Source organism: Lolium rigidum, chromosome 6 (genome assembly GCF_022539505.1).
Source record: "Lolium rigidum isolate FL_2022 chromosome 6, APGP_CSIRO_Lrig_0.1, whole genome shotgun sequence".
In the NCBI taxonomy this organism is placed as follows: domain Eukaryota; kingdom Viridiplantae; phylum Streptophyta; class Magnoliopsida; order Poales; family Poaceae; genus Lolium; species Lolium rigidum.
In genome coordinates, this window is record NC_061513.1 from 298,718,786 (window position 1) to 298,729,824 (window position 11,039).

Consider the following 11,039-nt stretch of genomic DNA (forward strand, 5'->3'; position numbering starts at 1 on the left):
ACATTTTGAGATATTTTATCCAACGCGGATGGCAAGGTGATATACGTATTGGACCTCCATCAACATTGGAGTTTTACCCTTTCTTGATGACTACTCATCGCCTTTTTTTTTCTAGACTTATTGCGAATATGTGCATTTTTGTTATGTAGAGACCGGGTGTAATGTTTAAACCTTTTGTAATCAACAAAACCACCCTTTATTGAAAAATTATCGTGTGCCACGTTTTTTTTTTTTGAGAACTCCATTTTTTTTAGAACATTTTCACGGACCACCCTTTTTAAAATCTTTGACTGTCGGTTCACGGACCATTCTGACTGTCAAGGCCCATATAAGGCCTTGTTTCCTCGTCATCCCTAGCCATCGATTTGTCCGGCCCGGCCTGCAAAGCCTTCCCCGGCCCTGTGTCAACTGGACCAAAACTTGCTGGCCTCCTCCGATCCTTCCCCTACCCGTCTCTCCCAGGATGAGCAAGCTGGGCGGCGGCATCGGCGGCGCCGGCGGCACCGCCGCGGGACCGACGGCGGCGGCCGCGGCCGCCGCGGCGCAGAAGCAGAGGGCGCTGCTCCAGAAGGCCGACGCCGACGTCGCCAGCCTCGTCGACAACTTCTCCGCCCTCATCAACATCGCCCGCGTACGCCCCATCTCTCCTCCGTGCCCCCGCATCCTGGCTACCTAACCCCTAACCCCGTGTCCTCCCTCGCCTCAGGTCAACGACCCGCCCGTGCGCAACTCGCAGGAGGAGTTCCAGATGGAGATGCGCGCCTCCCGCATGGTAAGTAACCACCACGGCTCAGCAGCTCGCTCGCTGCCCACCACTTGTTCGGAGATTTGTTTCTTTCCACTGTGTTTGAAACTGAACCATGCCCGGAATGCTGTTGTTGCTTAACTCAATTGCTGCATGACTCCTGTGCCGTAATGTCCATGGTGTTGTAATTAGATGATACCAAATCAAACTGCAAGGGGCCATTGCGAGCTACTAATATTGGCATCAACCAATATGAGATACTAAGATCTAACCAGGGCAGGAACCTAGGCTAGAAATGTAGCTTGTAATTGTGGCACCTAATTAAGCGATGTTTGAAGTAGGAGAAGCTATCCATGTATTACATGCTGCAGATCTGTAGTGCGAGATCCTGCACTTGATATGGTGTAACTATGGAGATGAGACTCAACATGAGAAGAAACAATTGTACAGCTGTGATGTGGCTAGGGTGAAAGTGCAGATGCTAGATTGAATGAGGATACGATCAAAACAGAGATCAGTTAAGCAAGATATGTAACAAACTAAGTCTAGACGTGCAGGGTAAAGTTTCACAGATGTTAATAAAATTTGAAGCTTGGGAACGCCTTGGTTCAGTGGCGCTGGCTCCCAGCAGTTGGCCTTTTCAATGGTCATAGACGATTAGAACCTCATTTTTTCTCCATATTTAGTGCTGTGATTTTAAAAAGTCGAAACACTTCTTTTCCTCTACAGATAGTATATGGTAGCAGGCTAGCAGCTGGTTTGATATTTCTGCTGTACTGCAACCTGCTGAGTGTTTAGTTAATTCTAGAATACCATCAAATCTACTACTCCCTCTGTCCCGAAATGTAAGGCGCCTAAGGATTAGACAAAAGTCAAATCATATTAACTTTGACTAAAATATTTACGAAAAAAATCTACATCTACAGTTTTGAATGGACACATTAAGAAATTATACTTTATGGCGAATCTATTGGTATTGATTTAGTATTGTAATTGTCCATATTTTTGTGTATAAACTTGGTGAAACTTAGAAAACGTTGAACTTCTAAGTAAACCTTGGATGCCTTACATTTTGGGATGGAGGAAAAATTATTCTGGCCTTCATCTTGCTTGGTTGTCAACTTCTGTTTAATGTTTTCCAGGTACATTCAGCGGATTCTCTGTTGAAACTAGTATCCGAGCTTAAGAGGACAGCCATCTTTTCTGGGCTTGCTTCTTTGAGTGAGAATGTTGATAGAAGGATTGAGGTGCTCAATCAGCAGGCAGAGGGAACCGACAGAATGCTGGAGAGAATTGGGCAGGAGGCAGCAGCAAGCCTTAAGGAGTTGGAGGCACATTACTACTCATCTGTTGTGCGGACTCCGCTCTAATACTGAGGTGAATATATTTTGTCTGAAAAAAATATGTGTGTTTTTAGTTGTAGAGAAAATTCGTAATCTGCATCACTTTTCTTTCAAAGATGATTCTCTACAATGACTGTCAAATTGTTACATTTACCTTCAGTGTCAACTAAATGAAGCAAGAATTATATATGCTTGGAACAATGGTACCTTATGTTCTGTAATAATATTTGCAATGAATAATCTTTGGAAATAGCACCTGTCGAACAAGAACTTCATGCCTTGACACCATTAGACTTATTAGTAGTAGGAACCACAACCAAACAGTTAAGACTGATATTTGATATTTGTTGTTGTTGCTTGATATGTCACGAATTGTATTTCAAATTCCTTTACATGCATTCTGCTTCCCTTTTAGATTCATCTTTATGATCAGCAAAAAGCTGGCATGGGAGCTTTCTCTCTCATGTTTCCCCTTTATTAATAATCTAAGTGTAGGTTGTAAGGATATATGGTAGAACCGGAGGATAGGATAGCCCCCGACCCTGATCTAAGGTCTGTAGCCTCGGCACCCCATAACTGCTGTTTGATATGAACTAGAAGGAGACTGGGACGTAGATTGGGCTTGAGTTTATTTCATTGCTTAGTTTTGGAATAACTAGTCTGGGCATAATATAGCCTGGATTACATCTGACTTGCTGGAAAAGAAGAACTCTAACTAACTCTTTGCCTAACCGAATATGTAATCTAAACTGACTCTAACTTATTTAAACTGCCTAACTAATCTTAACCCTGTAGCCGCTGGATTGTTGCCACCACGTAACATCTCTCCTTCCCTTGCCAGACAACTTGCCCCACGAGCTGGAATGCAGGGTGGCTGTGACAAAGCCTAGCCTGGCTTGTCAACTTGTTCATCATCAGAGCCAGGAACGATTTAGAGAGCGAAGAGCTGCTCGCAGCGATGCCGTGAAGAGAACTTCTTGTCACAGTTGAAACAAAGACCTTGGCTTCCATGATGTTCATCTCTGTAGGAGTCGGCCGTTTGAATGGCTTTGACCCTATGGATGCTGCTGACGCCAAGCTCTCTGTTGGTGCTGCTGGTACTGTGCTAGTAGTTGTCCTGGAATATGCTGGACCCCCTGGGACTGAAGCTGTAGCCAGGAGCGGGCTAGGTCCTTGGCCTCGTCGAGTCTTGCTGGTTTGGAGAGCTCCACCTGAGTCTTCATTTGGTCGACCAGGCCGGTGGTGAAGACACCATGCTCCTGTGCATCGGGCAGTGTCTCGCAGCGTGACAGGATGGTGAGGAATTTCTCTTGGTAGTCCTCCACCGTGCTTGTGCGATGAAGCGAGATGAGCTCGCCGAACTGGTTGCTTCTTGATGGAGGACCAAAATGAGCGTTGATGCTAGAAACAAAAGCAGGCCATGAGGGCCATCCCTGCTTGTTCTTCAGTAGGCGATACCACAGGCTATCCGCCCCTGTAAGGTGAACTGCTGCCATCCATGTCCTGTCCACTTCCGGAGTTGCATGGCCGGAGAAGTACTCGTTGCAGTAGTCAACCAGGGCAGCGGTCCCTCCTTACCATCATAGGTAGAGAGGTCAATTTTTTGGGGAATCGGAAGTGCCCACCGTTGTGTTCCCACTCCTTGGCATCGTTCTCCTGCGGGTAGGAGCCCACCTTGGACGCCGCCATGGATGCCGATGGCAAGAAAGGATTGCTCAGCTTTGAAGGAGGTGGAACCGGAGGCGGGACAGAAGACCTTCTTGGTCGTCCAGGCCCCCATCTCCCTGGACCTATTTCTCCAGTTGGACGATGGCCAACCCCTGTGCCTTGGTTTGCTGGTCTGATTCACATATAGCGTCTGAGATCCTGCGCACGCCAGCTGTCAGCTTGCCCACTGCGCCATCAGGGCTAAAGTAAGAGTCCAGATGCTTGATGAGATTATCGAACGAAGCCTTGACTGACCGTGTTGATCTGCTCGCCAACCTGCTCTCGGACGAGTTCCTGGACCTCAGCCACTGTGGCGTCGCCAAGCTTATCGTCAGGATTCATGGTGAGCGGAGCAGCGTAGACCGCCGAATCTGATACCGAACTGGTAGAACCTGAGGATAGGATAGCCCCTGACCCTGATCTAAGGTCTTAGGGGCGCTCGATGGGAGGCCGAAGTCTGTAGCTTCGGAGCCCCAGAGCTGCTGATTGATACGAACTAGAAGGAGACTAGGACGTAGATTGGGTTTGAGTTTATTTCATTGCTTAATTTCGGAATAACTAGTCTGGGCATAATATAGCCTGGATTACTTCTGACTTGCAGGAAAAAGAACTCTAACTAACTCTTTGCCCAACACAATACGTAATCTAAACCCACTCTAACTTACTTAAACCTCCTAATTAACCCTGTAGCCACTGGATTGGTGCCACTATGTAACAATATAAGTTGGTGAATTACTGTTGACAATTAAGAATCAAACAACTTAACTACCAAATAGTTCTTGAATGAATAGTCAAGTGTCCAAGCATGGAATTTCTAGGAAAAGTACTAAAGTTCATGTATTTTGTGCAATTGCTAATTAGCAAGATGGGAGCTCGGTGCTCAGTTGAAGAACTTGGCCTTACACCTGAATTCTTTGACTTGCTCCTTATATGTTGAGCATAGATTCTTTTGATCTGAATATGATTCTAGATTAAATAAGTGCAAATTAACATTTTATAAGATCAGTCTCTATCATTAACTTTGGCTGCCGTTTATGGATTCAGGACGTCTTTGGCTTTCCACTGATAGCAGAGTGACTCTAGAGGAGCTGTGCAAGGACGTGGTGAATATATCTTGCGTTAAAAATCAGCTCAAACTGTGTAGGTTGAGAACAGATGCACTCATTTCCAATGATGTTGTATTAGCTATTGAGATGGCATGCTAATTCTAGTTTCTATCTGTTTTCCTAATTTCTTGTCCTTTTTAGAGGGTTATTACAACTTCTACTTCAATGAGGTGTCTTTTCTTGTGCTCCTTTTCTGACTTGCAGTCGTTATAATTTCTTGTGCTCCTTTTCTGACTTGCAGTGAGCTTTGTCTGAACCCAAAAAAATTCCATTGTCCGACTTAGTAACTGGGCTTGAATTCCTTGCGACCAGTTGTAGGAAATCGTCTACTATGTTGATGAAAAATCCTTTTTCAAAAAAAAAAATGTTGATGAAAATCCTTTTGCCAGAAAGGCAATCTTATGTGGTGCAAATGTGACCTTTTCGGCCTCCCTTTGTCTCCTCAAATGTCATGTCCAGGCCAGCTCTGTACTTGTGACTTGTGAGCCTGTGATGGCCCCAGAAAAATCTGTACGTGTCGTGTATGCAGTCGACTGGGAGATACTCTTCTGTCCTTGATAACACTCCTTTTTCTTCATGTGCACTAGCCACTGGCCTAGCTACTGTCCGTGGTCTGAGCTGGCCGAGTCTTGGTCGTGAAGAAAACATGCAGGAGCTTGTTCCTCAAGTCCACGGAGCTGTATAGTCATGGAGTGTGCCTGAAGCAGCTAGCCGTGTCAGTAAACTTTCGTTTGTCAGTCAGGGACTCAGGGTGCCTGTTGGACTTGGACTTGCGGTAATGTACCTGTACTTGGCAGATGTAAAAGAATGCAGCATCGATCAGCTCATGAATGCGAGTGAGAATTGAGACCATGGTGCGACCGGCCGGCTCGCTTGAAGAGACAGACGGCTGGAGATGCCACAGTGCACAGGGCACAGGCCACAGCAATGCTCAACCAGGCACACAACAGGTTGCTGAAACGAGGCCTGCAGCTGCCTGCCTGATGCTGAGACGAGAGAGAGACGGGCTGGAGATCCCACGGGTTGCAGGTATTTGCGAGGAATCTGCGTTGCGCATGTCCTGCAAGCGATTTTAGGGCATATCCAGCGGCGCCGCGCCGTGAACGAAAATGCGTCTGGGTCCTACTCCAGCGGGGCGACGCAAAGTGACCGGCCCGTCCGCGGAGACCCAAACCTGGCACAAATATGCGCCAGGTTTGTGTCTCCGTGGTCGCGCCGAGTGTCCGCCGAAAAAGACGTAGGACCCGCGCGTCAGTGGGAGGGAGGCCGATATTTTTCCTCCACTGGCCATTCCCCGCGCGAAAAAAGCAAACTAGACCGGTGCGAACAGTGCAGAAGCGATGGACGTCGTCGCCGCCGCAGCCACCGCCATGGATGCGGAGCGAACCCTCGCACCCGCCGCCGCCCCACACTCCCCCGTAGCCACGACAGTAGCCACAATGGAGGCTCCGCCGGAAGCAAAGCGGGCCGCCACCGGCGGCGGCCGGGAGGCAAAGCCGAAGGCGGCAAAGAAGGTGCTCTCCCCGGAGGAGAAAGTGATTGAGGCCGCGAAACGTCGCGGCCGGCGCAGGAACCAGAAGATGAAGACTGCCGCGGCCGCCAACAAGCAGTCCTGGCAGATGCAGATCAAAACCGGCGTCGCGCAAGTAGCCTTCCATCCGACCTTAGCGGAGGGCTACATGCTCGTCAAGAGAGAGGTGATCGCCGGCGTCGCTCCTCCGGTCTCGTCGGTGAGCTCGGTAAGTTCCCAGCTGTGTCCTGGAACTCCCGCTCCCTTGCAGGGCCACCCGGCGTCGCGGTTTGCCTCCGGCCTGCCGCCGGTGGAGTTGACCGGGGCGGCGGAGCAGTTCAACGGGGCGGCGGTTCCCGACCTCAACCGGAGGAATGGGACAGCGATCAACCTCGACGGCGAAGACGACGATCAAGGCCGTCCAACCCTTCCACCTCGTCCCCGAGGCCACAAGGCTACCAAGGCCGATCTACAACGGGAGGCGCAGGCCCTTGTGTTCACCCAGAGCATGGCGAAGATAATGGCCGACAATCGTGCCGCCTTGGCTGCTAGGGACGAGAAGAGGCGTCTGGAAAAAGAGGCCGCAGCTGCCATCTACCACAACCTCGCCAAAGAGGTAATTGAGGTCCAAAAAGCAGACGCCGAGGCCAACTTGCTTGACGCTGAGGCCAGGAGGATGGACGCACAGGCCAAGATCCTTGCAGAGGACACTAGGATCATGCTAGCCGACTTGAGCAGCGTCGACGACAACACCAGGGTCTGGTTCATGAAGAGGCGCGCCGAAATCCGCGCGCGAGACACCTGATCGCCGGCACAATGCGCCCAGCACCTTGGCCTCCTTTTGGACATTTTTATTGCTGTTCAGACCTTGTTGTGCTCCTTTTGGTCTCCACTTTGCGTCGTACGATATGCAAAGTGAGATGAACTTGTCTCAACCCTCAAATTGCGGCTGTAAAATTTGGTGCAAAGTTGATGCGTGCTTCTATTTTTTGAATTCTGGCTGCGCCGAAAATGTGTCGCCTCGCTGGAGCCAGCCCCAGACGCAAACGGACAAGCGACCATTTTCGCGTCCGCCTGACGACGGAAACGAACGTCCGTGGATATTTTGGGTGTCCGAAATGTGTCGCGCCGCTGGAGATGCCCTTAGCGCAAGTCTTGCGGATCCCGTAAATCCATCAAACCCGTAAAATAACAACTCGTTTACAGTTTTTGTTTGGTTTCGCGTGCCGATTAAATTCAGTATACCCAAATGAAGCAACCGAAAGAAAAGTAAAGGCCTCCGAAAAAGACAGCCAAATTCTGGCATGACAACTGGTTTGCTCGGGGCCCTCTATCTCAATGGGCGCCCGACCTCTACAAAATTGCCTCGAGGAAGAATCGTACGGTCGCCAAAGAGCTAAGTGAAAACAACTGGATCCGCTCTATCGCGTCCCTTAACTCGCCTCAACTGCTCGCGCAATATATCGACGTCTGGGAGGCTGTCCACTCCATCAACCTTGCCCCCGAGTCGCCGGACAACATCGTCTGGACGCTAAATGCCAACTCAACCTACAGCGCTACCTCCGCCTATGAGGCACAATTCCTTGGCTCCCAAGCCCGCTTCGATGCCATGAAGATTTGGTCGGCTCATGCGGAGCCCAAATGCAAGTTATTCGGTTGGCTAGCCCTTCATGGAAAGCTCCTTACCGCCGATATGCTTGCCATCCGAGGATGGCCTCACGACCCTCGATGCCCCTTGTGTCTCAGCGAGCCTGAGACTGCTGACCACCTTTGCAGAAACTGCCCGTTCACGGCGGCCGTCTGGAACCTTATCAAATCTTGGGATGGCGACTCCTCCGATGACCGACGCCTTGACTTCCAATCCATATCTGACTGGTGGAATGACACGATAAAGGAAAAGCCGCAGAAAGAAAAGAAACGCATCAGCGGCCGGTTCTTATATGTACTCTGGAACGCATGGAAGGAACGAAACCGGCGCATTTTCACTGGACAACGTCTTACCTACCTTGAGGTCGCAAGCATCGCTAACGAGGATATCCTCCAAAGGGATCGTGCTATAAATGGCTTCGGCCCGGTCATCCCGGCCGAGCCGGATTAGTTTTTCTTTTGGTAGCTCGTATTTCATGGTGGGTTCTGGGCATTTGACCACCTTAAGCTAAAAAATACCCTCTCTTTGTACAGTTTGGACCGTTTTGTTCCCTCTTGCTTAATGAAAAGGCAGTGCTTCTACCGGTTGCTCCAAAAAAAAAAATTCTACACCCGAACTGTGAATACACGGTTTCCGCGGCCGGAGTCAAGTGAAAACTCTATTCTCGCGCGGGAGATGGCGCGATGAAATTTTCTAGCCCCCTCCCCGCGTTCTGCTCTGCGCAGGCTCTCTCCGCCGTCGCCGCCTATCGCCATCTATTTCGGCCGCATCTCCCATGCGGTCACCGCCTAGGAGCTTCCGCGCTCCACCGCAACACAGCGGAGGAACTCCTCCGGTCGCCTGGCGCCCTCTCTCCTCCCGAATCGACCGCATCGAGTCCGCCGCAGTAACTCATCGATTTTGATCTTGGATATAGTTTTCCGAGCTCCGTTCATGTCGCATGGTCCGATTTTGACTTTGGATTTGTTGTAGATGTCTTCATCATTGATATACGAGTTCATTTTCAAGGATTCGTCGTCGTTGGATGATTTCGATCTCGACGAACTGCTGAACAACGATGATGGCAAGCATATGATCCTCGTCCTCGCCCTGAAGGAGCTCCAAGGTAGAGCCAACCTCAAGAGGCGATGCCTCTAACCATTTCAAAATATTTCTTTTTGTGTAATTTAAAGCTCATAGGAAAGTAAGGTGTGGAAGGAAAAAAACCACTATGCATGTCATGGTTTTGACTGATTATGAGTAATGAGCTAGGTTGGAACCATGATGTCATGGGAAACACCTTTCAACATTGCACTTACATTTAGTTGATCATCATGCACCTAGTTACTGACGGCCATCTCGGATGAAATAAAGGTGCATTGGGGTACTAACCAGAAGCCATGCTTACATGGTGAAAGTTCCGGCACGAGCATCCTCAAAATAGGAAGTTTGAAAAGAGAAAGAATATTTTACATTTGAAAAAAGAAGTCAGAAAAGAAAAAAATATGTATGGAAAAAAGTTAGAGAGGATGCTTACAAGACTGTTGTCCTTGTTGTCCCGGTATGGATGGCTTAAAACGATACTTTTCTAGTTGATTTTTCTTTTTGTACAGGCTGCATAGAGGTACCCCTTTGTGTTATTCTTGGTTAAAACAAATATGTGAAAGGTCTGCGCTAATCTAAACTTGAGTAATACGAGGTGTGGTCTTCTAAGTGCTGGAGCATGAGGCAATACTTACTTATAAGAGGTCAAATACATGAATCATAGGTGTCTCTGAAACAAAGAGATACATGGTACCACATCCTTATGAGTATAGTTGACATGAATTGCATATCTTAAAAACTTGTTTTATGCTCTCGTTATCTTTTTATTTTTGTTGGAGATCTAGCATATACATTCCCTACTTACTTTCTTATGGCCGAGAGTCAGGAATATCAAAAAAAAAGAGGACAAAGAGTCTTGCAAATAATCTCTATAGAATTTTCCCAAGCATGTTTACGATTCATAATACTTATCATTCATTTTCTTACGATGTTATTTACGATTATGCATGTTTGTAGAATGTAAGAGTTATATTACTTTATGAGTTCATCTTACTTATTGTCATTCTTTATTGACCGAACCATGTAAGACTTTGCATGATTATTTAGAAGCAATACAATATATTCCAAAGTTCTTATTAGCTTTATTAACTTTATGCTCGAGGATGAGCATAGGTTAATATTGGGGATGTTGATGCATGTAAAATGCATACATGAATTTTATCCTTTATTAGAATGAATTCCCACACATTTGCAATATATATGATGATAATACCATGTTTTACATTGATTTATGGGGATTTACCAATGATCCCCTTTATTTGTGGTATAACACTACAGAACAAAGAAGTGAGCCTATGTCACTTGGTTAGGGTAGTGGATGTGCAACCCAGCCACCTAGGTTCAACTCCCCAGGGACGCGAATTTATGTTCTTATTATTAAAAAAACAAAATCACTGTAGGGGCTTCCCCTACCGTATTCCTTTCAAAAAAAAACTCGACAGAACAGGAAAACTCTTTTTTGTGTATTTTTCACTTTCAGAGACCTATACGGAATAAAATTAAGCTAGGATTTCTGGAGGACCATTTTTTCATCGGGAGAAGCAACATGGGCCCTTGAAGTACACCTGGAGGGGCCTGGGGCCCAAAAGAAGGCAGGTGGCATGACCACCTTGCTAGGGCGCGCGACCCCCCTCTTTCGGCTGTAATCGACTTGCTTCTTTCGCAAACCGATGTATTTTTACCTTAAAACCCTATATATATAACCCCAAGGGTTCTCTAGAGGAGACCGCCACAGAAACACCGAAACACGAAAAAAGAGGCTACAACAGTGAAGATTGAAGGGGGAAACTCCGCCGAAGCCGCCGCCGGAGAGATCTCCACATTCTCCAACGGCTTTCTCATCATTACTATGATCAAGGGGTTGTAGTCCACCTCTGGATCACGGGTTTGTGGAAGT

The 11,039-nt window shown here is 47.8% G+C and overlaps 1 protein-coding gene across 1 annotated transcript; it reads left to right on the forward strand.

The window, feature by feature from the left end:
- The first annotated feature begins 463 nt into the window (after positions 1-463).
- On the forward strand, positions 464-5,067 carry LOC124665049 (mediator of RNA polymerase II transcription subunit 22b-like). The gene is made up of 4 exons (XM_047202443.1): positions 464-631; positions 707-772; positions 1,888-2,122; positions 4,840-5,067. Exons 1-3 carry the CDS (start codon positions 464-466, stop codon positions 2,113-2,115), a joined length of 462 nt encoding a protein of 153 aa, XP_047058399.1. The 3' UTR covers positions 2,116-2,122; positions 4,840-5,067.
- Positions 5,068-11,039: the final 5,972 nt, after the last annotated feature.

What these genes read in the sequence shown, in the direction of transcription:
- LOC124665049 (XM_047202443.1), top strand. Translation starts at nt 464, where the DNA reads ATGAGCAAGCTGGGCGGCGGCATCGGCGGCGCCGGCGGCACCGCCGCG. An exon ending in CCCTCATCAACATCGCCCGC is followed by an intron (nt 632 to 706) that starts GTACGCCCCATC and finishes CCCTCGCCTCAG; the next exon opens with GTCAACGACCCGCCCGTGCG. An exon ending in AGATGCGCGCCTCCCGCATG is followed by an intron (nt 773 to 1,887) that starts GTAAGTAACCAC and finishes AATGTTTTCCAG; the next exon opens with GTACATTCAGCGGATTCTCT.